General features: G+C 46.2%; 1 protein-coding gene across 1 annotated transcript in view; it reads right to left on the bottom strand.

Annotated features, from left to right (window-relative positions):
* Grk5 (G protein-coupled receptor kinase 5) overlaps positions 1-25,084 on the bottom strand; it is a 188,291-nt gene that overhangs the window by 8,951 nt on the left and 154,256 nt on the right. The window contains exons 5-12 of the mRNA XM_051146878.1: positions 16,061-16,161; positions 15,303-15,395; positions 11,979-12,042; positions 11,663-11,803; positions 8,758-8,948; positions 6,173-6,210; positions 4,563-4,652; positions 1,911-2,119 (exon numbers count right to left, since the gene is read on the bottom strand). Of these exons, the coding sequence (XP_051002835.1) occupies positions 1,911-2,119; positions 4,563-4,652; positions 6,173-6,210; positions 8,758-8,948; positions 11,663-11,803; positions 11,979-12,042; positions 15,303-15,395; positions 16,061-16,161 (927 nt within the window). The remainder of the gene's footprint in view (positions 1-1,910; positions 2,120-4,562; positions 4,653-6,172; positions 6,211-8,757; positions 8,949-11,662; positions 11,804-11,978; positions 12,043-15,302; positions 15,396-16,060; positions 16,162-25,084) is intronic.

Raw genomic sequence — 25,084 nt, 5'->3', positions numbered from 1 at the left:
GGGTGGGGTGGGAGAAGGCAGAGTGGAGTCTCTATGTGTGGACTACATGTGATCTAGAATAACTGGGACATTCAAATGGCTGGAGGACCCAAGGGGGGGGGGGTGGAAAAGGTACAGAGATGGGACTCAGCAAGGGACTCAGCTTCAAATTACAGCCAAGGGACAAGGAAGTTGGCTGCACGAACTTCTAGACTTCAAGGGGCATGGCTGTTAAGAAGGGGTGGAGAACAACTTCGCTGCTCTTTGGGAAGCTGCCTCCATTATTTACAGGTCAGGCACTACACTGGCCTGAGTCAGCACCTGTTAGCCGAGTAAGAGCAGAGTGGCCAGACTGAGATGCCCTGAATTACAAACAGGATGAGGTCCAGATCAGAATCCAAGAACCCAAGAGAAGAGAGAGGAAGACTTGAGGTTTCTGGTGATGCTTTCATGTGGCAAAGATGAGGGCTCAATCATTTGGGACTTTAGCCACAGAGCAGAGCGTAAGGCTTAGCCAACACTTTTCCCTCCGTGGCCACAAGAGGGCAGGAGAGGGACAGCAGTGGCCCTGGTTATAGCAAGAGCTCCAGCTCAAAGCATGGGGTTGAAGAGGAGAATTGTGGGGAATTTGGATGGTGGTGATCGTGATGGTGGTGCTAGAAGTAGGGGTCATATTTGCTTAATTCTCTGAGTCTACGACACAGAACTGGCCAAGCAGGGGTGATTGCCGGAAAGGGCTTCCCTGGGGGTGGGGTAGCTAAGCCCCAGGGTTCCCTGGCTCTCTGAATGTAATCACTTAGCTACTTCCCTTCAAGTTTCCCTAATCTCCACCCTGGGCTATTTGTGTGTATACACTTGAACCTGCCCCAGGGCCACTCTCAGAGATGAGAGGAGAGGCCCCTTTCAGGCTGGACGTCTCTATGACCCAGGTGCAGTATGGCACCAGGGGAAGGTAGCCTATGGGCTTGCAAGTGTGTTGGAGCTAGGCACTCTGGTCCTTCCTGTCCCCATAGGCTTGGCATCAGAGACACTTGGGAGCCTGGGAGCCAGACAAGAACAGGAAGTAGCTGACTCCACACTGTCAAAGGAAGGACCTAAGGACCAGCTATGGAACATGGTCTCCACCAAGGCTGAGAGGAGAGACAGCATTCCAGAGAGGACCTTCTGGCTCCTACCACTCCTTCCTTTCTCTAGCTGTTCGGTATCCATACCTAGCCCCCATCCATTCCAGCCAGTCTAACTTCCTCACTGTGTATGCTGCCTATCCACAGATGTTGTCATACAGAGCCTGAGCGGTGACCATTGTTCCATGGAGGGGACAGAAAACTATGAGAATATGTTCAAAGACTTCAAGAACATCAATACCCATCTTGCAGTTCTTGCCCTCAATCCAGTGCCTAGAATCCAGAGCTGAGGCAGCAGGAGGCCCAAGTTCAAGGGTAGAAACTTGCTTGTAAACCAACTTAGGCTTGGGGCTGGAGAGATGGCTCAGTTGTTAAGAGCACTGCTTGCTCTTCCAAAGGACCCTGGTTCAGTTCCCAGCACCCATATGGCAGCTCACAACTGTCTGTAACTCCAAGATCTGATACCCCTACACCAAGGCACATAAATTAAAAATTAAAAAATTAAAAAAAAAAAACAACTTAGGCCATTATCCTTATTCTTTACTGACTTCTTCACAAAGCTACATACTTTCGTGGGTGTTTACCTTGGCCCCCATTCCTTGATTCATGGGGTATCCTGCCCAATATGCTAGGCTTCCCCTAATTCCTTTCTGACCATCTCACTCACATCAAGGAGCACCAGCCAATCTGCCGTGGAGGGCCGTACTACCCACTTTTATGTACTGTTTCTGTCCTTTCAGCCTGTCCAGTGTTCTAGACCCAGGCTGGAGCCACCGCTGGGCAGCATCTGGCTCACCAGGAGCTCACCATGTTGCAGATGGACTTGGCCTCCTCAGAGAACTTGGGGGAGTAGACCTCATCAGTCTCCAGCACCCGGCGATCCACCTCTTCCCGCTTCACCTTCTCCTTGCGGCCTCGAAATGGTGACTGGCCCTCAATCATCTCATAAATGAGGCAGCCCAGGCCCCAGTAGTCAGGGCTCAGGCCGTATCTCTGGTTGTTCAAGACTTCTGGGGCTGAGGACAGAAGGAGGGGAGAGAGTGAGGAACAGCTGGCAGCAGAATGCAGCCTAAGCACACAGGCCACACTCCTCCTCCTCATCCCAGTGGTACCCAACAGTGACACCATTCTCACAAAAGGACTGGAGTTTTAGGCTGGAGCTCCCTTCCTTTCAGCCTCCAACTGCAATCCAGCAGGTGTGCAAACACTATTTTGTCCAGAAAGCCTTCCTTGATGGGGCTTCACTGTGCCCAAGTCTGACAATGGCTTCAGAACTCTGAGTATGGTGTATGAAAATGTCTCCTCAGATAGAACACAACACGGTTTTCAATGCTTTGTCCCCATTGACAGGCAGGGCTCCCACACACAACGTACACTGAATACATATTTATCTCAAGTAAGAAGGGTTTCCACTTAAATTAAAGATTATATTCAATCTACCTGGGCTTTGGATCATCTTCTGGGGGACAGGGTTGAAGAGATGGCTCAGTAGTTAACAGCACAAACTGGCTGCTGTTCCAGAGGACCTGGGTTTGACTCCCAGAACCCACAAGGCAAGTGATTCCAGTTTCAGGGGATCCAATACCCTCTTCTGTCCTCTGTGGGCACTAAGTACCCACAGGGTACACAGACATACATGCGGGCAAAACACCCATAAACATAAAATAATATTATCACCACCACCATCATCTCCTAAAATCTTTTACTGTATCTTCCCTACCACTTTGACAAAATGACTCAGAGATTCACCACAGACATACAAAAGAGACAGTTACATGTCTTGAGGTCATGCAGAATAAGAAGCATGTACACATGATATGCACCAGTGGACACACAATAGAGCCTGTGTATAGACAAAGCAATCAGCACTGTCCAAAAGGAGAGCAATGTAAATGTGTAAGCAGAGGGCTGGAGAGATGGCTCAGTGGTTAAGAACACCGTCTGTCCTTCCAAAGGACCTGGGTTCAAATGTGTACACAGATTTCCATGCAGGTACATGGACAGGTTTATCTATATCTATACATCTGCCCATCTGTCCATCCATCAGCCATATATCCATCACCCATTTCTCCATCATCTACCCATCTATCCACCCTTCATCTGAGAGGGTCCCTCCAGGTGTCATAAGGGAAAATGAACCATGCAAAGAGATAAGAATGAAAACATGGTACAGATTGACTTCATCAACCTGGATCAGCCTTCAGGGAGTCTAATAATAGGCAGTTTATTCCCAATGTATTTAATTTGGAAAAAAAGTTTCCTGGTGTAATAGAGTCGGTGCACAAGAAACATAATTACATTGACACTCAACTTTGGGTAGCATCATTTCTTCCAAGAAGATGAGTTCTAAAGATAGGCCACCTGTACTAGCTTAAGGGCCTAAGGTTCTGGCCTGGTCTCAGTCACACAGATAGCGTAGAGGTCATTTGGGCTATTAGCCACCTCTGATCCTGGTTGTGGGGGCTTGGGGGATCCTCTGGCTATAAGAGTCATTTAGATTACTAGCCACCTCCAGCCTTGGTTGTAGGAGCTTGATATGGCCCGACCCAACAGATAACAGAGGCTGTTAATCACTTCCAATTCTCAGCTTTCTGAATGGAAGAACAGGTTTTTCATCTTTCCCATTGGAATGACAATCCTGTGTGTTTAACAGTCCTGGTTTCTCTGGAGATCTGTGGCTGCAAGGACATTTGTGCTATGCTCTCAACACCCCTCCATCTTCTATATATCTCTCAGACCTGTCAGATCTAACTATCAGAATTCTCATAGTAAATATACATACAGTCAGGGACACATCCCACAGGGTGCCGAGTGCTATGTAGTATGGGCCCTCAAGAACCAAAGAGGATGTACCGAATGCTACACATCATCTGCAAGTGCAGGCCTGGGCAGAGGGCAACAGAGACAAAGCCTAGAACTTTCAGGGGTCCCCTACTTCCCCTGGGGATATAACTGGGGACATATACAGCAGAATGTAGAAGGAAGCAAGAGATGCTCCTAACTGATAGGAGATTCTAAGAGTTTAGCTCTCGGTCTCTTCCCAGCATGTTAGTCTTGAAGAAGGCTGAGAGGAGGAGACAGGGCAGTCCCTAATTAGAACCTTGGAAACATGGCAGGTTTCTCTAATTTTAGAGCCCCTCTTAATGTCCTCTTTCTTCTCAGGGGTCTCCCCAGAGAACTCATTCAAGTAGGTCCTAATTTCAACAAGGGCTCCCCTAGAAATGCCAGTGTCAGGATATGGTCACTGAACCCCTAGGATGGCTTATTTTTGAGACCTACGTGGGTTTCTGGTTGAGGACTGCAGAGAACTCAGTTTAGGTCACACCTTGGCTCCTAGTGTACCACCTGACTGAGGAAGGCACAGCAATTTTGACCAGCAAAACACAAAGAGACTCAGGGAACTTAGGAGTTGATGGCCTTAGGGGGCACTCTGTGTGATGGGCACAAGGTATTACTCACCCATGTAGCCAACAGTGCCTACCCGGCCACGGATAAGGTCTCCCTCAGGGATCTTCACAGCCAGTCCCAGGTCTGAGATCCTGATGTGGCCTGTTGGGGACAGCAGGGTCAATGAGTTCCTGTGGTCCATAGACTCTCGAGGCTCCTGTCCAGTGAAGATGTGACCTCAGTCTGCTCTCTCAGGGTGACCATGTGACCATGGGAGAGAATAAGTGAGATGTGTAGAAATTGCACATAATAAGGGGAACATTAATGAAGACACACAAGAATGCTTGGACAGGGCTGGCCACTGGCCAACCTGCCACATTTAATACCCCAACGAGCTTCCTGGAAAACTGAGGTCACAGAGTTTAAAATGTCCTGGCTGATTCTGGGATTGCTTCACGGAAAAAAATATGAGGTTCTTGACATTTTACAACAATTTGCTTAAGGGGATAAAATGTAAAGCAATTTGCAAAGCCACTCCCCACCTTCCTGATTAGCTTGTTTTTGTTTTTTTGTTTTGTTTTGTTTTTTTGTTTTTGTTTTTTCCTCTTTAAAAAGAAGGAGAAATTAGAAGGACAGAGCCTGGCCTGGAATATGAGCTCAGAGTCCAAACTGCCCCTCAGACGCAGGCAGCACAACCCTGAGTGTTCTACTTCTGCCTCTGTCACACTTACTAGGCAGGATCATGGCTCCGTTTCACATTCAGGAAGGAACACATGCCCTGTACATAAATGCCTGTCTGGCCTGAGTGGCTAAGACGGCCTCCAGCTCAGTGGTGTCTGACAGAAATGAGTAAGAGAGTATGTGAGTACCAGCAGAGGACTGCCTCTCGGGACTTCAGTGTGAGTAGTTCAACGAACACACTGTGGCTCAAAACTCTCAGAGGACCCTGTGCTCCCTACACAGCTCTCCTCTGGTCACCAAAAGAGTGGGGGATGGGAGTTGTGTGTCCCAGGAACATGCAGAAAACTTGGTAGCACCACTGCCAAGGTCAGGCTGGTTCCTCTGAACCTCAGGCTTATTATGTGCCAGATAGGCACTTGAATGCCACCTACCCTTCTGTGGAGATGGGAAAATCTAGTCAGGTACATGAGAAAACTACTCTGTAGGTGAGAGAGATTGAACTGTGTGAGGGGCTGCTACCCACACGTTCACATCCAAGAGAAAATAACAATGATAGCTAATGACATGTTCACAACTAGCTGGAGTCAATAGGCTGCTTTCTGTGGGCCGTCATGTAGAACCCTCACTTCACAGTCCTCCCCACGGTGGCCAGGACAGTCCTGGGGTTTCTGCTTCACAAATAGAACAAGGAGCAGGACAAGTGGCGTGGACATTCAGTGTAAGCCAGACCCTTTACATGTTAGTGCCTTTAGTTGGCATTCTCTGTCACTGACACTGGCTCTGATGTCAGAGTCAGCTGTCAGGGTAGAAGCCTCCCTCAGGCCCAGGAGTAAGGAAAGGGAGTGGGGTCCTCTACCCGATAGGTCTCCATCCCTTCCCATGGTCATGGCCCAACCCCCTCCGTTCCTGAGAGTCTCTGCAGGCCCTTGTACTGGGTAACTTGGGACATTAATCTCAGACACTTTATCAGAAAATGTCCCATCGTCCAGCCCCTGACTTACCATAATCATCCAGCAGGATGTTTTCAGGTTTCAGATCTCTGCAAGGTGAAAACAACAGGCATCTGAGCATGGCCGTTCCAGGCAGCAAAGACACACTGCATCTGGGCTGACCCTCTAGTGACAGTCATGCCCAGGTACCACAAGATGTCTGCCTCCTACCTCTAGGCTGGGGTAGTCTGGTCTGGTCTCTCTGGGTCAGACCATTGTAAGCTCATCTCTCTCCTCCAAGTAATTTAACACAAATGCTGAGCTTTGCCATTGGCTTCTTTTCTTTCTTAGAGAGTGACTAGGAAGTTAGGAAAGGCCAGTTCTGGTACTTATCCTCACACAGGTAGTCCATGAGACAGAGGACACTGGCTAGTACTGTCAGAGACTCCATGGAGGGCTGGGAAGACCTGACATCACAGAATACTCTGTAGGCAGAACAAGCCGTGGAAACAAAAAGAGGTCACCAAGCCCACAGCATTAGTTCTACTATTGGGAAGCAGGTGTGAGATGGGCCAGTGACTCCTGTGAATGAAGTCCCAGGAGACTGGCACACCTAAGTCCTGCTGTGCCAAAGCCTGGGGAGAAGCTCAAGGCAGAAGGAAAAGCTGCAGTAGAGCTGCTTCTCCTTATCCCCAATGTCTCATCTCTTCAAGAACAGCATCTTACTCATAAAAGAGAACAGAGAGGGAACAGACAGAAGACTCTGGATTTCCCAGTGAATGCTGGGTAAAGGAAAAGCTTTAGCTTAGGATGTGTACCATGTTGTTACATCCCAGGTATGACAGTGCTGACATCTGGACAGAGGCTCCAGTTTGCACCAAGCCAGCTTTGCTTAACTAGTGGCTGCTGTCCTTGTGGGGGGTGATTCATGTACCCAAATCCTAGGAAGTTTCACCAAATGAGATGGGTATTTGCATACCCTTCCTTATTACAAACCATCTTTGCTTATTTTTATTATTTACATGGATTTCTTTTGATGTGCTAGCAATTCCAAATAAGGGCAAGAACTTTCAACTCAAGAAACCAGTGGCCACAGGTTGAAAACAACAGCTTGCTACAGACTACTGGACAGGATCAAACCCACAGACAGTCTAGGCCAGGTGGTCAGGACAAGGAGGAATACCTAGGCCAGTGGTTATCAGCCTGTGGGTTGTGACCCCTTTGGGGGAGAGGTGTTGAATGACCCTTTCACAAGGGTTGCCTAAGACCATTGGAAAACACAGATATTTATATTACAATTCATAACAGTAGCAAAATTACAGTTATGAAGGAGCAATGAAAATAATTTTATGGTTGGAGGTCACTACATGAAGAACTGTATTAAAGGCCATAGCATTAGGAAGGTTGAGAACCACTGCTTCTAGGTCTTTGTTGCCCTAAAGGCAGAGAATTTGGAACTCCAGGGTTCCCCACCCTCACCCCAAAATACTTTTTTTAAAGTGAAAGGTAATCAAGGAGGTTCTCTGTTTTTAGCCTTTAGGAGAAATCTTCTGACTACTTACTTCAATTGCAAACAAACAAACAAACAAACAAAAGCCCACAAAATTCAAACAAACAAACAAACAAACAAAAACCAGAAACACACTAGCATTTGAGGTAGGAGCTATTGAGAACATTCTTTTATATCTGAAAACCTCCTGCAATCCCAAGATAATCTTTATCCAGTAATCCATGCAGAGTCATCAACTGACTGTGGGTCTGTGAGGACTGACAGGGTCTCATATGCTGGCCGTGCCTAGTGTAGAGTTCCTCACATCAGTCCTTACCTTTCAGGCACTTATCACAAGTTTTTTTTAAACAGATGATGGTGGAAATCAACTTGCTACAACAATTAGATTCCAATGAGTCCCTTGGGAAATATGATGCAACTGGCCAATATCAAACATCAGCACCTTCTCCTGAACATATAAGAAAATAATTCAATATTCATTCAAAATGCAGGAGGGGAGGCAGAAGAGACAGCACTTAATACTCTTCTAGAGGACCTGACTTTGGCTCCCAGCACCCATATCGAGGTAGTTCACAACCACCTGTAATCCCAGATCCAGAGGATTTAATCCTAGTCCTTCTGAATTTAGCAGGCATGAATACAGACAAATCTACAAACACATATGTATACATGTAAATAAGAATTTTTTTCTTAAAGTGCAGCTTTTGACAATCCTATGCATATTATGAAGATAACATAAAGTCCTGCTCACTGTGAGAAGCATCTTGGTATGGGGTTCTATAGAGTCTAGGTTATGGTGGAAGTGAGATGAGAGGGAAGGAAGGTGAAGGTTACAGCAGGCTCAAGATGGGGTTGGGCAGGACATGTGGCCCTTGGACAGTGACTCTCTCTACATCTTGTTGGGACTGGTTCCAGATAGTAGCCACCAGGATCCACTGAGTATCCCTGGGTACAGGGTGACAGGGTGGCAGTGATCAGTCTCTCCTTGGAGGAGGAATGTGGAGAATACCATTTTATTGGCTTCTCTAATCATTAAAGGCCAACAACACCACAAGGAGAGTGGTCCATCTCACTAGCTGGGTTCCTGGGAGCCCTGTATTGCTAGAGGAGTGCAGGAGCCCAGCCTGACTCTAGGAGAACAGCTCACCTGTAGACAGTGTTCTCACGGTGTAAGTCTTCCAGGCCACAGAGGATCTCAGCTGCATAAAACAAGGCTCGCTCTTCCTCAAAGCCAGGGTTCCCCATGTTGTAGATGTGAAACTTCAGATCACCCCCATTCATGATGGTCAGAACCAGGCACAGTGCATCTTTGGTCTCATAGGCATAGGCCAGGTTGACCTGGGAACACAAGAGCAGCACTGTGGTAAGGTCACAGACCATCTCCTTAGATGCCAAAAAAGTGTTTGACAAAATCCAACACCTGTTCACTTTAAAATTCTTGGAGAGATCACGGATACAAGAAACATACCTAAACATAATAAAGACTATATACAGCAAGCATGACTAATACTCCTTTTCATGGGATCATTAAAGCTGGAGGGCATGGCGAGCGGAGGGTATAAAGTAACTCATACCTTATGCCCAGACCTCCTCTCAATGATCTTGCCTGCTTTCTTTCATACCCAGTGAAGAACTCATGCTCATATCTTCTGACAAGTGGCTCAAAGTAAAGGGCTGAAGGGAACATGGGCAGGTAGAACCCTGACCTTACAGCTAGTCTATCAGGGTGATGACAGCCTCTATACCACAAAGGCACATGCATGCATAAGTTTGTTAAAACTGGATTTTACCTAGTTGGACAATCAAAAAAGGAAGACATAGTGGCCCCTCATGCTACAGAAGAGGCAATGAGGATTTTGGGAAATAGAACACAGCCTGGAAAAAAATCTATGCGGGATATGTCAACAAATGTGTGTCTGGTGGATGCCTGAAACCCAAGGTGCAGTGGATGGGCAGGTGGCACTGTGCTGAGGCAACTTACACTGTGCTGGAGTCTCCACCTTGCACAAATGAAATCTGGCCACTGATGGCCAGGGTTGGGGAAGGCTGGGCTGTAAAACTTGGGTGTAAACATCAGGAAGAACAGATTTGTTCTGGCATGAGCTCCAGGCATTTAGTTCCATTGCCAACTGATGAAGCTGACCCTCTTCCCTCCACACCTGGCCAGGTGAGCCCCAGGAAGGGTCTAGGAGGTGTGTCATGTTTTGTATGGTTTCTTAATTTGTTTTTTGCTTGTTTGTTCATGGCACAAATTAAGCAACAGCAGGGCTGCTTGATGTTGGATGGGAACCTCCAAAATTGGAAGCCAAAATAAATCTGTCCTTTTCATTAGTTAAATGTCTCAGGTATTTTCTTATCGTGGCAAAAGCTGACACCAAGTGTTACTGTGGGAACTCTCTACCAAGGGTAGTAGATGAAAAAGGTCTCGCTATCAAAATCAACGGACCTTGAAGATGTGTCAGCCCAGGCTTGTCAGACACACCGTGCTTTTCTGAGTAGGACCTACCAGCACCTCCCTCACAGATGAGGGCTCCATTGGGTATCAAGGTGACAACTCAAAGTCAAAATGGCCCAGGCCAAACCAGGCTGATGTTAACTTTGTTCAAGTCCCCCTTTGAAGGATCACTGAATTCTCTACTCCTCTCTAAGGACAAAGATAGCAACTAGGACAATCTAGAATGAGACCCAAACACCAAAACTTCTGTCCTGTTTGAGTATCACTTCATAAAGCAACCCTCCCCTGAGGAACGACCAAAGGTTGATGATGGTAACCCTTCCTTTATCACACAGTTGCTGGGAAATTAATTGGAGCACGTCAGTTGGGAAACAACTGTCAGCATAGCCTTTAGTATAATGATCCCTCTGCTATGACTCGAGACCCTGGCTATGTTCACAGAAGCACACCAGGGGATGTTTGAAAGTGGACATCACAGCATGTTTGGTAGTGGTTCACAAATAAGAAACAATTTCAATTTGTGGGGATGGGTTATACAGAGCAGTGATATATAACTTTTTTTTTTAAGGGAAGCACTAAGCTGTAGTTCTAGACAGAGGGGGAAAAATAAACAACCTTAGAGTAAAAATCATCATAGCCTAAGATGTATAGGATGGTCCTGTTTGCTAAAAATAAAAGCATATACACGAATAGAGCGTGACTGAAATGACTACTCAAAGAAAACTGTATTTGCTTTTATTGTGTATCATTTTGTGCCATTGAATTTTACCTCTCACATATATTAGTTTTTATAAGACTGGAGAGAAGGCTCAGTAGTTTAGAACATTTGGCTGCTCTTTCAGAGGACATGGGTTCAATTCCTAGCACCCACATGACAGTTCACAACTGTCTGTAACTCCAGCTCCAAGGGATCAAACACCCCGTTCTGGTCTGTACATGCACGCACTACATGTAGTGCATGAAGGCAAAACATAAACACACAGAAAATAAAAGTATTCGTTTTTTATAATAACATGTGGAAGAAGCATTTAGAGCTTACCAAATATCCATGCGCCTCCATGCTCCCCAGCCTCCTCTGCAGGAAGCATGTCCCTGAGATGACTAGCTATGACCAGTGAACTATGGGTGAAAGCATGGAATGCCAGTCCAGCTGAGACAGTACTCCCCTACACCCCAACATTCTTTCCCGCCTTTAATTGGGGAAGCCAATAAAGTGAAGAAGGTGGTTCAATCTGACTAGACTTGATGTGGCTTTTGTTGTGCGCAGCTACATAAAGTTGGGGCTAATTTATTACTTGGGTAGAGCCTAGTCTAGACTGAGCAGGAGGCACACTAACAAAATAACACCTCTCTAGGAAACTCCACCATGATGGTCTCCATCACAACGAATTAGCCAAGAGCATCTGTGGAACCCAGAAATCCTAGTCTGGACCTAGAGTGGCCTTGTTTTGTGTATTGAGGATTTTTTAAGGTGGCCATATAGAACAGAGATCCCAGAAGAGGGAACTAGCTATATGGGAGGGTTATCACTACTTGCAAGGGAAGAAAGTCCCAGTCACCAGAATAATGGGCCTGTGACGGGGCCCTGAACACTCACCACAAACTGGCTGTTGACCTTCTCAAGAATCTGCTTTTCATTGAGTGCCATGGACTCTCCTTTCCTCTTTTTGATCCTCTTCTTCTCTAAGCGTTTGCAAGCATACATTTTACCAGTGGCCCGAACCTGGCAGGCACAGACCTGCAGTAGAAGGCAGACACTCAGGTCATAGGATACTACAGTGGTCTACCCAACTTCAAGGCCTGACATCCTGGCCAGGACAGAGCAAAAGGATCCTTCTGAAATCACTACTGCTCTAAAAGCGGTGGGTAAGGGGAGCAGAGGCCTAGTCCCTTCGATGGAGACATTCACTCACCTCTCCAAAGCCCCCTTTGCCCAGAACTCGATACTGCCGGAAAGTGTTTTTGGTCACTGGTTGTCTGAAAAATATCAAGAGTCCGAATTTTTCTTTTGAAGTAAGATTTAAGATCCATAAGAAACAGACAAGAATGGTTGGCAAGGAGCAAACCCAGGGCATGTAACATCTTCCTCTGAGGCTGTGTTAAGAGACCCAGACCTCTGGCTCTGGGTCCTAGGAAGCTAGGGGCTAAGCCACCCTGGTTTGCTCAGGAGGGGAGGAAGAAGGTTTGGAGGAACAAGCCCACAATGCTTAGCCATGTTGAGTAAGGGTTCTCTCTTCCCTCTGCAGGAGCTCAGCCCAACCCAGGCAACTAAAGGGTGATGGCAGTTACCCTTTCCCTGACAACATCCCTCTGCTCCCTCCCAAATGCCTGACCCTCTCTCCTGCTGCCAGACCCAGAAGGAAACTCTACCTGGGGTGTGCAGGTAGGGGGTGGCCTCTGAGGCCATAACAGAACATACAGCCCTCCCAACACCTGTAGGGCTCAGCCTGCCTAGCAGATGGTCACACTCACTGTTCTAGGCACCCAAGAGTGAGTGCACCTCACTTAGAGCAAATGCCCAGGTACTCTGATCATGAGCTCCTAACCTTTTCTTCGAAGGGACTGCTTTGTTATATTTCCATACATCAAGGATACCAAAAGATCCTGAATGGCTAAAGAGCTGGTGATAAAATATCCATCATTTTCTGTCTCCAGCTTCTCAATTTAATGAGAAGAGCCAGTGAACATGTCTGATCAGACAGAATTTCTCATCAGAAGGCATGGATGGTATTCTCAGGAGTCAACAAATAAAGTCATCTGGCTCTTTGCCAAGAACTCCAAGATAGAGTTTTTAAGCTCTAGTCTGGTTGGCAAAAAGCCATCAGGGTAATATTGGAAGCCACCTCTCAGGTCACAGAAACTATTTTTGAGAACAGAGAGAGAGAGAGAGAGAGAGAGAGAGAGAGAGAGAGAGAGAGAGAGAGAGAGAGGAGAGAGAGGAGAGAGAGAGAGGAGAGGGAGGCGAGAGAGAGAGAGAAGAGGAGGAGGCGAGGGAGAAGGGAGGAGGGGAGGGGAGGGGAAGAGGAGCGGAGGGGAGGCGAGGAGAGGAGAGGAGAGACTAAATTGGTCAATTTGAGGAGGACCCACAAGCCTCCAGCAACTCTTGAACATTCACAGCCTCTAAAGAGCTCTCTGCTGACAGACGTGGATTTCAGTGGAACTGACTCCTCATACTATAGTTGCCCTGGGGATAAGACTGAAAACCCAGGGAACTCCAAGGTCTTCATGTGTGTGACACACTTTTCTCTTTGCTGAGCCCCATCAGATGCACAGGGCACCCCACCACAGAACCCCTCAGTACCTGGCTTCCTACTTAGCACTAAGGCACCTCAGGTGTCACAGAGAAGCCTGCTAAAGGCTAGTATCTAACACAGGGCCGATAGAGCCACAACATGAAGGCAGAAAAGGTTATGCTAGCATAACCATTTACAATACACTGAGAATACATAGTCACTACTACTGCAGATCTCCTCTGCTAGAAAAATGACCGTCCTGCAATTTCCTAGGAAATTCTTGGTTAACCCAGGGAGGGGAAATCCCCTAAATTTTTTGGTAGCACAATGTGAATAGGTCATGATTGAGGGGAAAAGCTGGAGACGTGGGGAATTCCTAAACTAGGATCTTATCTTCCTGACTCTAAGAATTTACTACCTTCCAAAGAGTGTATTCTTAACTTGCAGCAGTCAAAATGTCCATTTTATGAAGCTAGCACAGATAAGTAAAACGAAAGGCAGTGAACATAGCCAAGAGTCAATTAGAATTGGACTGCTGGGTAGACTGAGGACCAAGGATTTGAGTGAAAGATGTTGGGTTTAGATTCTCACCTTTGTCAGGCCTTGGCTGTGTGGCCTAGGGCCAACCTATCGACCTCTCTAGGCCTTCCAAATTTCGTAAAATGGAATAATGAGAAGGCAAATGCACCCATGCCAAAGCTTCTCATAAGTTGCTTTTGTTGTAGATGTCATTATTCGTAAAAAAGAACATGGCTGCTCTGCCGATCTTCAAGCTGACAATACCTGCTGCTGGATGTACCTTGCTCATTGGCTCTGTCATGGTTTGAATGCAAAACTGTGACCCCAAAGTTTACATGTTGAAGGCTTGGATCCCAGTGCTGCCATGATCAAAGGCAAGCCTCTGATCAGGTCATTAACACTGGTCAGCATAGAAAAACAGTGGCTGTAAGTAGTTGCTTTCCTGCAGAGCATCCTGAAGTGTGCAGAACAGAATGTACCTGGAGTTTTGAGATGGCTCCTGGCCCATAGCCTTTAAGTATCTGCAAGGGACATGATTCACGAGTGCTATACATGTGCAGGCCACAGAATAAAATGGCTTCCTGCTCCAAGCATAAAGCATACCACTGGGGTACCAAGCTTCGATGGACAGGGACCCCTGAGCTAAGTATGCTCAGGCCAGCATGCTTTAAGCCAGGTATAATAAGCTCTGTCAATCATAAAATGGTCCTGGACTATCTCCACCACCCCCTTAACACTGACTGGCTTAGTCAGAGACAGACAAGTCATATCTCTTTCATGACTCTTGCATTCTTACCAGTCAGAGAAGCTACATCTGCCCAAGTGAGAGCTACCCATGAGAGTACTTTGAAGAGACAGAGGCAGCAAATAAACCACCGACAGATGCTCAGTATCACTCATAATTAGTGAGGTGGAAACAAGGAGTAAGGGTACCCACTGCTCATTAGTGCGGAGGAAAATGAGAGCAATATAGGGCACAAGGAGGAGGGGACTCAGGCACTGGCTGGGAACTGGACTGACTATTTCAGAAGGCAACTGAACAGCCCCTCACAGGTTGTAATTGGGTGCCTTTTGAGACTGTATTGCCAAAATTACACAGAGTTTTAGGTACAAAGTTATTCATTCCTTAGGGAACGGTGCAAACAGACTTAGGACTAAGAGCGGGGGGTGTAGTCAACATGTATTTAGCAGGTGTAGCGTCTGATCTCAGACCAGGTGGGTGGAGGGAAGGTGTTATCCAATAGAGAAAGAGAACCAAAGAAGCATGAATAAAATATGTATGTGGGCACAACACAGAACCTGCTTTCTTGAGCACATAACATTTTTAGAATACCCAAAAACTTAGTGGGAGGAGGATGGCTGATTTGATTGTTTTCAGGGGTCCATGGAAAGTATCTGATCTCTGTATGAATTATCATACATATGAACTGGGTAGCCTCCCTTGCAAACGTGCAAACTCTCATGTGATGAGTGCATGGTACTCACCTTTCTAACCACTTCCACTGCAGAAAACGGTCGAAATACATGCTATCCAGGTACTCATGGAAGGGGTCTCCCTTCAAGTAGTCATGGACAGACCTAGTCCAGCGTGACAGAAAGATGAACATGTTATAATTCCCATCTTGAAGAAGCTACACAGAGTCTAGTAGGTCACTGTCTTCAGACTGCAAACAAGCCAGGCCTTGCAACAGACATTCAACATCTGGCCAGAGGCCTATTTGTTCTGCCAATGGTTGTTTAAACTGGATATGAATATTGTAAGTATTCATAATGTCCCTGCCATCGGCCAGCATTTGTTTCTAGTCCTGTAGGGACTAGGGGTGGGTACTCAAAGGGGGACATAAACAGAAAACCACAAAGTTTAAGTTAACAATTCCAGAGATGAGCTATACTAAATTAGAATTCAGGAACAACTTTCTGAAGAGACCATGAGCTGAAGTGGGACTAGATGCAGACTCACTGCAGTAGAGGAGGGGCTAGGATTCTGAGGTGGGGAAGGACAACGTGAGAAACAGTCCTCAAGAACCTGGGCTTTGGGTTTGCTCTGGAACCAGCAAAATCACTGTCTTTCAAAGAAGACAGGGATCTGCCCAGGAAGGCGTGATTTGCCTGTGTAGGTGGGAGTCTGTTTGGGTAGGTAAAAGTCATCCCAAGTAGGCAAAGGTCTGCCCAAATAGGCATGATCTGCCCAGGTGGTCAGGGCTCTTGCTCAGTTAGGCAGAGCCAGATGGCAGAGCACTTACTGAACACAAGCAGAGAAGAGTTCCTTGCCAGGCCTCTGCAGGAGCTTCGTCTCTGTCTGGGAGGCCAGGTCCTGGCCAACTTGGGCAATGAAGACAGGGGACTGGAAGAAGGAAAGGATTGTTGTCAGTGAGGGGGAAGGAACAGGATGGCTCAAGCTTCCCCCACAGATTCGGGGTCAAAGACAAGCCAGATACCAGGTGATAGTAGAAAGATGTAGCTACCTGTCCCCACATGTGGCCACCTGCCCTCTATCTGCCCCTGTCCCTCCCCTAACACACAACTGGTGTAGGATGTATGGACAGTGTTTAGTGTTTCAGGGAGGTTATTAGACTGGATGGCAGTAAATAAACCCAGGCTTAGTGTGAGGTTTTGGGTTGTGTGACTTCATGGAGGTTTTTCAGCATTTTAAAGTCTTGTTTCCCCAGCTTAACCCATCTCCTCCCTGCCACTCACCCTTGGCAACGGCTCCTAGGACTTGACTCACCAGTTAGATGTCAAGTTAGGATTTTAATAAATTACAGGGAAAATTTGAGAAGACAGCAGGGTGTAGACTCCAAAAAATATAACGTGAGTTATGAAATCAGCTACAGGACTAGGAGACTTGCTACAGACCATTAGGCAGTGCCTACCAGGAGTGGGCCTGGGGGGGGGGGGGGGGGAGGGGCAGAAGCAGCTGAAATGTACCTATTGAATCAAGGTGGTGTTCTACTTTCTGCTCTTTACAGTTTCAAATACTGGAATCCATTACTTTTTTCCCAGCCCTGCCCTTTGTGTGGGCTCATCCCCCTTGGGGACTCTCTCCTCAGCTGACTGGAAAGGCCCCAACCCTCATGGAGATGGCCTTTTGTGTAGCTACAAAGCCATTTTTGCCAAGCTCCAGCTGGAGCACATTTTCCACCATGAACTGTCTTGGGTGGTAGCAGTTTCCTCTGTCTACTTCGCACCCTGCCTGGTCCATTCCTGTCCTCTTCCCATTCTCTGCTCCAGGAACCTACAGTTGTACCCTCCAGAGATGTTTATTCTCCTGTTGGAGCCTATACCACAGCCAGGGGCTTAAGCTACTTTTCACCTCTGACTTTGCCATCCTGTGGCTCCATTCCTTTCTATGGAAGGGGGGAGGTGCTCCAGAAATGCTGTAGTCTCCTTTGAACTTTGAGAATTGATGAATTTTTAAAAGTTTCCCCCTACGAAGCATATAAATTTGTTTGAGGGTATGGATTCTGGCAGTTAAGTGTCTTCAGAGCCAGTAACCACAGGCAATGAAACAGGACAAGCCATTAGCTGGACACAAACCTGTCTCTGGAGAAAGACAGCTGACTGTTAGGCCACTTGGATTTGTGGGAAGGGATATGTCTGGCAGATGGCTGCTCACTGCAAAAGTGTCAATCATTGTGGTGACAGAATGCCTAGTGTCATGGTATGATCTTAGTCTAGTGTGAGTCAGCAAAAACAACACAGAGATGCTGACTTTGGGAGCTGTGGGGAAGAAGGAAGCCATGTTTTAGCTTCACAGAGGAGGGGCCCAAGTTGTCAAACTGTCTGTACAAGATGCACACCTCTGCCAGGGTCCATTTGCTTTTTACCTACACAAGACCCAGCTTGTTCCTTATCTGTCCAATTGACAGCCGGCATGAGAAGCATGGGAGAGGAAAAGGTAAATACAGCCAGTGTGGTCTTGACCTCAAAAGTTATTCTCCAGTTAGACATACAAATGCTGTAACGTAAGGTAGCACCCTACCAGAAAAGTCCCAGTGTCCCTTGGTTATATATAGTGATATACAAAATACACTAAAACCAGAATTTGATGGCCTTTAAATTTCCTTAGCTCCTGACTATTACTTATTTACAAATGAAAATTGCGTACAGATCTAACATTGAAAAGCAAAGCAAAACCAAAAACAAAACCCCAAAGCCCTTTAACAATGTTTTACATACATTAAAATGCAACCCCTGTCAATAATGAATTGGAGGTAGGGGGTGCAGAGAAGGAGGCATAGGTTTGTCCTAGGATAAGGCCACCAGCTGGAATTTAACTCAGCACACACACATTATTTTATTTAATTTATACCATGTCTCTGTGAGGTAGGAATTACTATGCCATCCATCTTGCAGAAGATGAAAAGTTCAAAAAGGTTAAGTAATTTTCTCAAGATCATTCAGACAAGAAGTGGCAGAGATGGGATTTGAACCCAAGTTGGATTACTCTTGGTTGAGCTATGACTGTAGGATCATCTGGTACCATCTTCCACCTCCCAGTATGACCTCAGCCATTGGGGGCTCTGCCAATGTAGAGGATAAGACACTGTAAGGTCTGCTACCAGCCTATAAATTCATCTGGGAAAGACTTTTGGGAAGATAAAGTCAGAGACAAAACAGTTCCTAACCTGAAGCCTCCTCATCCCTCTTCAGCCTTTACCTGTAGATGGTGGCGACAAACAGGGTTGTCAGGAATGAGGTGACCCATCTGTGCACATGACGTCAGCAACCCTCATAACTGGGTGTGGCTGCCCACAGGCAAAGAGCCTTGGCAGGGAAGCCATAAAATAGCCTGATAAAAATGTCTTGGCTTAGTAACTATGGCTTTAAATTTAGCTTATGGTTCAACATGAAGAGATTAAGTTATTCAAACCAAATCCTCTTTCCAGTGACTCCAAGAAAAGACTTTTGCCAACAAGAAGGGACAGGTCTAGACTGGAAATCTGAGCCAGACAGAAGACTCAGACAGAAGATGCCAGGTCAGTATGCTTCTTGCCTGGGATGACCCCTTCTGCTATGTTCCTCACTGCCTTTTCTGCCCTGTTGATTACTCTTCCTGAGGTTTCCTCTACTTGTTCTTCAAAATTCTAGCAGCACCCAATGCCTAAGTTTACCAGAACATATCTTTCCAGGCAGAAAGAGAGAAAAGATTCATGTAAGAGTTTTCCTAGTCACTACCATGCAGAGAAAAACTCTACTCTGTTCTGAACCAAGGCAGGCCCCTGACAAGGGGTGGTCTTGTCCCTTCATTTCTATCTAGGTCTCTTTCCACCCATTTATCCTTACCTCCTATGCCATCCACTCTGTGACCCTAAGCTTCAACATGCCAACTAGGAGCACGGCCACTGCAATGCTCAAGTGTGGCACTGGTGGCCAGTCATGCATGATGCAGGGGCAACAGGCCTTGGGATGTAGATGGCTGAGGTAGTGATCTGACTGGATGGAAGAGTTGGGGGATCCTGGAGCTGTGTAGGTAAAGCAATGGGTCTAGAATGAGTGCATGCTTGGTTGGGGGTGGGGGGAGGCGGAAAGTATGCAGAAAGTTTACAACTTACCCCATCCCAGTGACCTGGGAATAGCTCTGTGCAATGCTTGGCCCTCCAGAGTCCTGCCTGTGGTGTCCCACCTGTGGTTATGATTAACTCATAGCAGAAGTAAGCCTGAGAATTTTGAGGACTGAGGAAGGCTAAGGAGGAGGCAGGGCGCAGAGAAGGAGGCATAGGTTTGTCCTAGGATAAGGCCACCAGCTGGAATTTAACTCAGCACTCAATCCAGGAAACATGTTTAGATCACCCCCACACCCAAGGCCTCTGCTGACACATGCCCACTTCCAGATGACCTTATACAGAGATAGATCCAAACCCAAGGGCAGCTAGCAGCCAAGCCGGTTCAGCTGAGGCTAGCAGTCTAGCAGCTGGTATGCAAAGTAGTGCTATTGAGCCCCTCTAGTACTGTTTTCTAATAAAAGGGAGAGGGCACAGGAAACACCACAGGACCAGCCAGCTTTTTATCCTCAGATGTGGGCAGGCCTGAGGAACACACTTGAAACAGTCACCCTAGATCACTTTCACCCCAGCAGTAGAGCCTTTACTGTAACAGTGAAAGGGAAGAATAAGTGATCAATTTGGGAAGGGGATATTAAGTGGTTTAAGATAAGAGCTGGACCTCAAGGGAGACAAAGAATTTACCAGATAAAGAGGGAGTGCATAAAACACAGACACAGAAAAAGAATGGTGGACAGGCAGAGACTGCAGAATCTTTAGCCTGTAGAGGACATCCTTAAAGTGGAGCCACTGATGACCTCAGTGGTGCCATGGTTCTCCTGAGCACTATCCCTAGAGACATGAGTAACAAAAACAAAAAACAAAAAACAAAAAAACAAAAAAAGGAAAAGACTGCATTTTTCTTATCAGAGAAGGCCCAAATGACTAGAGTTCTCATCATCAAAGCCTTGTCCCTCCATCAAAGACTTTTGTTTCAAGAAGTTGAAGCAGAAAGGAGCTCATAAACAAGAACGTGCTCTTTATCTTCAGACTTCCTTCACCCATATCTCCTCAGTGATCATTAATAGTCTTCTGCTCCCCTCTGAGTCATCCTAGAAATACACATCCTACAAATGGTGTGAGAAGCTTAGAACAGCCCTTGAAGGAAGACCCCTTGGGGCTCACTCTTTAATCCACCATGGCAAACCGGTATAGGAAAACTGAGAGAAAAGACCCCTACTGTCCTGATGTTTGCTTGTGGTAGAGAGCTAAGGGGCATCAAGTAGGCCATAAACTTTAACCTCTTAAGACCAGTTCCATGGGAAAGACAAGACTTTGACTTCGTCATCTCTACTCAAAACCAGATTGTCTGCATTTTACAACCCCAGCCACACAGGTCCTAGTGTCTCTCCTCCTCCATCTTAGCACGCTGGTTTCCGGAAGTCTCACCCTGGAGACTCCTCCTAGATTCCTGCTAATCACTTGTCCCAAGTTTGACATCAAAGCCCTCAAAGGAGTTTTCTTATACACCACAATATCTATGATCCTTGTTGTCTTCAGGACTAAGTAATGAACCTTTTTGGAGCTGTCCCTAAAATACCCTTCCAGACCTGCTTTCTCTTTCTGGCTTCTCTCCCAATGCCCTGGCTATTTCCTGAGTGAGCTCTGGACTTCCAGCCACTGGGCCTTTGTTTCCATGGACAGAACTCTTCTCACCCATCACGGTACTTATGACTCAAGAGAGGCTTAAAACAAAAAATCCTCTGAGCAGCTAGGGCTGACCACGCAACCACACCTCACAACAGTAACTGTCAAGGTCATTGTCCTCATGGTGACAGCATGATGAGGGTACCACATGCCAGGTATGGGAGCTGTCTACAATGTGATCTTGTATAACTCTCTCAAGGCAAGTTTTATTATTGCCATATCTAGTTTACAGATGCAGAAACAGCTCAGAAGTTAAGTGACTTCCCCCAAGGTCATACAGCTAAAATTTTAAAACTCAGTTTAAAATCCGACAATTTGGCCAGAGAGCTCTGTCTCTAAACAGTAACATGATGTGAAGGCCGCCGAGCTCCTTCCTAGGTAGTATGTAAGAATGTGACTGTGCCCTTGAAGAGCAAGCCCTGTTAGCAGGCCCATGGTCACTGGAAAAGGAGGCATGTCACATTATATGAAAGTATCATATGTAGTGTGTGTATAAGTATATGAACAGACATGCAAGCACACACACACAAGTTAACATCCAACATATGTTTTGCTTCAACATAAGGAAACATGCCCCTGAGGAACTTAGTGCTCATTAGCAGTGGTTCTGTCAGTGGGCAAAAGGTCAGCTGGGGAGACTGTCTGCTCTATCTCCAGACGCAAGTACTTAGGTTTTAATGATGTGTATATTTTCATATGTGGGTGGCTGACATTCCCCACATAAACTATTTGCAATCTCCCAGCTTTCTCAGGAAAAGTGGAGCAGCAGCAGCGAGGCAAGACTCTGAAACAAAGGGGTCCTCGGTGTCCCCTTCTTTCTCAACAAGAGAACTGGTTTGTTCTGCTGGACAAGGATGGAAGCAGCTGTTTTGGGGATCCTCATTTCTCCTCAGGGAGGGGAATAAGGGACATCACTCCCACAACTGTATCCTAAATGTCCTTGACATGAGAGGATTTGTATTAGCTAAAGGAGGGCTGGCTCCAGCGGTGGGAATCAGGCACCCAAGCAGGAGCTAGGGTTGGAGGCAGTGGCTATGGGCACCATGGGGAAGGCCTGGCTTGACAGCTGTTGGTCCTGAGCAGAGGCTACTATGTGCTGGGTTCTTCCTGTAAGTTTTCTATCCATTTATATTTCTGCTGTTCTTGGAAAGGATGATGTATAAAGTGGAATCAGTGGTTCCAGGATCATAGGCATGTATGCTGAGAGCTAAGAAAAAGCAGGTTAGTGTTTCACTCCAGTCTCCCAAAAAGGAGTACTCCATACATTTCAGAAAGGACCAAATATTCAGGAAGTGGTGGACTTGACACTTGATTCAGGTCTACTTCAATTCCAAATCTGAAATCTTTCCAATCTGCTTGCTGTAACAAATGGGTGAGGTACTCACCATGCTTGCTAAATAATGGTATATGTACATACATGTTAGGGCTAGGAGTAACTCAATGGAAGAGTGCTTGCATAGCACCTGCAAGGTCCTAGGTTCCAAGTTCAACACTACACTTTTGGAAAAAAGAATTCCCTCTTTGGATACCAGAAGTATCCTTATGGGGTCAGCTGGTGTACCTCTGCTTTGGTAACAAGCTGGGACAAGTTTCTCAGCCAGAACTAAATGAAAGGTCTGTATTAATTTCAGGCAGATACTTGGGGTTGAAAGCTAGGGAGTACTGATCTGCTTTGGGGAGACATTTCTTAGGTTCAGGTACTTCCCAATTCAGCCCAAGTATCACCATGTCTCTTATCGGTGCACCCGATGAGATGGGAATCTTTCCCTCCAGCATTCTAATAATTTCCCCTGTGAGCAGCTGGAAGATAGCACCTTGTCAGTTGCTAGAATAGAGAACAGGGTGGGGAGAACAAGCATATGATGAAGACTTGTTCCAACTTGGACAATTGGCTCAAAACTGCACAGGCTGTCTAACCACAACCAGAAGACAAAGGGAAAGGTTGGTGGACTGCAGCCCACGGAAAACATTTCCTTGTTTGGGGGCTGATTTAAGTTCTGGCCGACAGGAAGAAAACATGCCTTTTTTTTTTTTTTTTTTTTTTTTTTTTACCTTTTAAATCAAAACCTTAGGGCCATGTGTTAGAGCTGCTGCCACCTGCCCTCAAGTCCGTCTGCAGCAGTTCCTCCCTGTTTGTGGTCAGGCAGGAGATACAATCACAAGCCCCAAACAGGAACAGATCAAAGGAGAATGAAAGGTTTTCTTTTCTGAGTCACCAGGGAGAAAGAAATCAGTATAGCTCATGAGCAAAACACCCTCCATATTGGATCTAAGGTTCATATCCAGTAGCTCATGGCAGGAACATCCCTTTCCTCACTCTAGGCCCCTAAGGTCAACCCAGCAGGTCAGCTACAAGTCCTGAGCACTGCCATGGTGTCTTAGTGGCTATTGCCACACAGAAGAAGCCAAGAAAGGTAAGTTTCCTCCATCAGGTAGCTGATCATGCCTCTGAAGTTCTCTGGGAAGTGGTACTCACTGCTTGCCAAAGAAGAGTCTCCAGTCAGGAGCAGAAGCACCTACAGTAGAGAAAGCTTGGGGCTCTCGACTGGCTGCCCTGGGGCAGCAATATTACAGAATATATATAAAGGATATACAGAAATAATACAGAAAATTCCAGATGGGAGGAGAGGATACTTTCAGTGGACAGAATTAAACAAACAAACAAACAAACAAAACCACTTCCAATAAACAGAGATGGCACCAGGAATTTGATAAATTTTTGTTTCATTTTCAGTATTCACTTTTGTACATAATGTGCTCTTTTTTTTCAAGTTCATGCTTTTATCATCAGTTACATGTTTTATAGAAATGTGTAGTTACATAGTTGTAACAAAAAGACTATGTTTCTACACATTGTTCTATTTGCATGCAGTTGTGAGGACACCCCTACTTTAGGTGCAGCAGATGCACTTATCTGAATCTTTGCAGACACAGTCCTTGGATCACTTTGCACAACCTACAGGAGACCAGTGGTTTTTGAGTGCTAGGAGAAAGCTAGATCTAATGTGCTCTTTTTTTTTTTTTTTTTTTAAGGAAGCTTTATTTTTATTTTATAAATGTTTTACCTACAGCATGAGTGTGCACCACGTGTATACCTGGCAGCTAAGGATCAGAGCAGAGCACTAGATGCTCTAGAGCTGATGTTACAGATGGCTGTAAGCTGCCATGTAGGTACTGGCAACCCAATGTAGGTCCTCTGCAAGGGCAACAAAAGTGCTCTTAAATTCTGAGCCGCCTTTCTAGATCTCCTTTCTAGACCTCATGTGGTGCTCTTTTCTTTCCTTGCTTCCTTCCTCCCCTCTGAGGCAGAATCTTTTCTTTAATATTTATTTTATGGACATGAATATTTTGCCTTCTTGTATGTATGTACACCATGGGCCCTAGTCAGAAGAGGGCATCCAGATTCCTCAAAACTAAAGTTAGGATGGTTTGAGCCAAATGTGGGTGCTGGGGATCAAATTCATGTCCTCTGAAAGAACAGAAACTGTTCATAATAGCTTAGTCATCTCTCTAGCTCCATGAGGCAGGATCTTGCTTATAGCTCAGGATGATCTCAAACTAACGAAATGATGCTCCTGCTGCCTCAACCTCCAAAGTGCTAAGGTGTGCATGACCAAACTACTATTCATTTTCTTTTTTAGTTTAATTAAAACTTTTTATTATAATTTATCCACATTACATCTTGTTTTCCCCTCTTATCTTCCTGTTCCCATCCTCCCTCCCTTTCCTGCCCTATTCCCCTCCCCTAGACAGCTGATGGGGGGGGACGTGCTTCTCCCCCACCAGCTGAACACAGCCTATCAGGTCTCACTCTGATAACCTACATCCCTCCCTTCCTCTGTGTACCCACAGGGCCTCCCTGCTAAGGGGAAGTGATCAAATCTTGGGCACCAGAGTTCATGTCAGAGATAGTCCCTGCTCCATTCCTCCCCCACACACACAGTTAAGGGTGAGCCACCCATAGGCTATATCTGAATAGGGGGTCTAGGTTCTTTGCATGCATTGCCTTGGTTGGTGCTTGAGTAGGCCCCCTTGGGTCCAGATCTACCAGCCTTGATGGTCTCCCCGCATGGCTTC

Source organism: Acomys russatus, chromosome 5 (genome assembly GCF_903995435.1).
Source record: "Acomys russatus chromosome 5, mAcoRus1.1, whole genome shotgun sequence".
NCBI classification, from domain to species: domain Eukaryota; kingdom Metazoa; phylum Chordata; class Mammalia; order Rodentia; family Muridae; genus Acomys; species Acomys russatus.
This window is presented reverse-complemented; position numbering and strand designations above follow the sequence as displayed.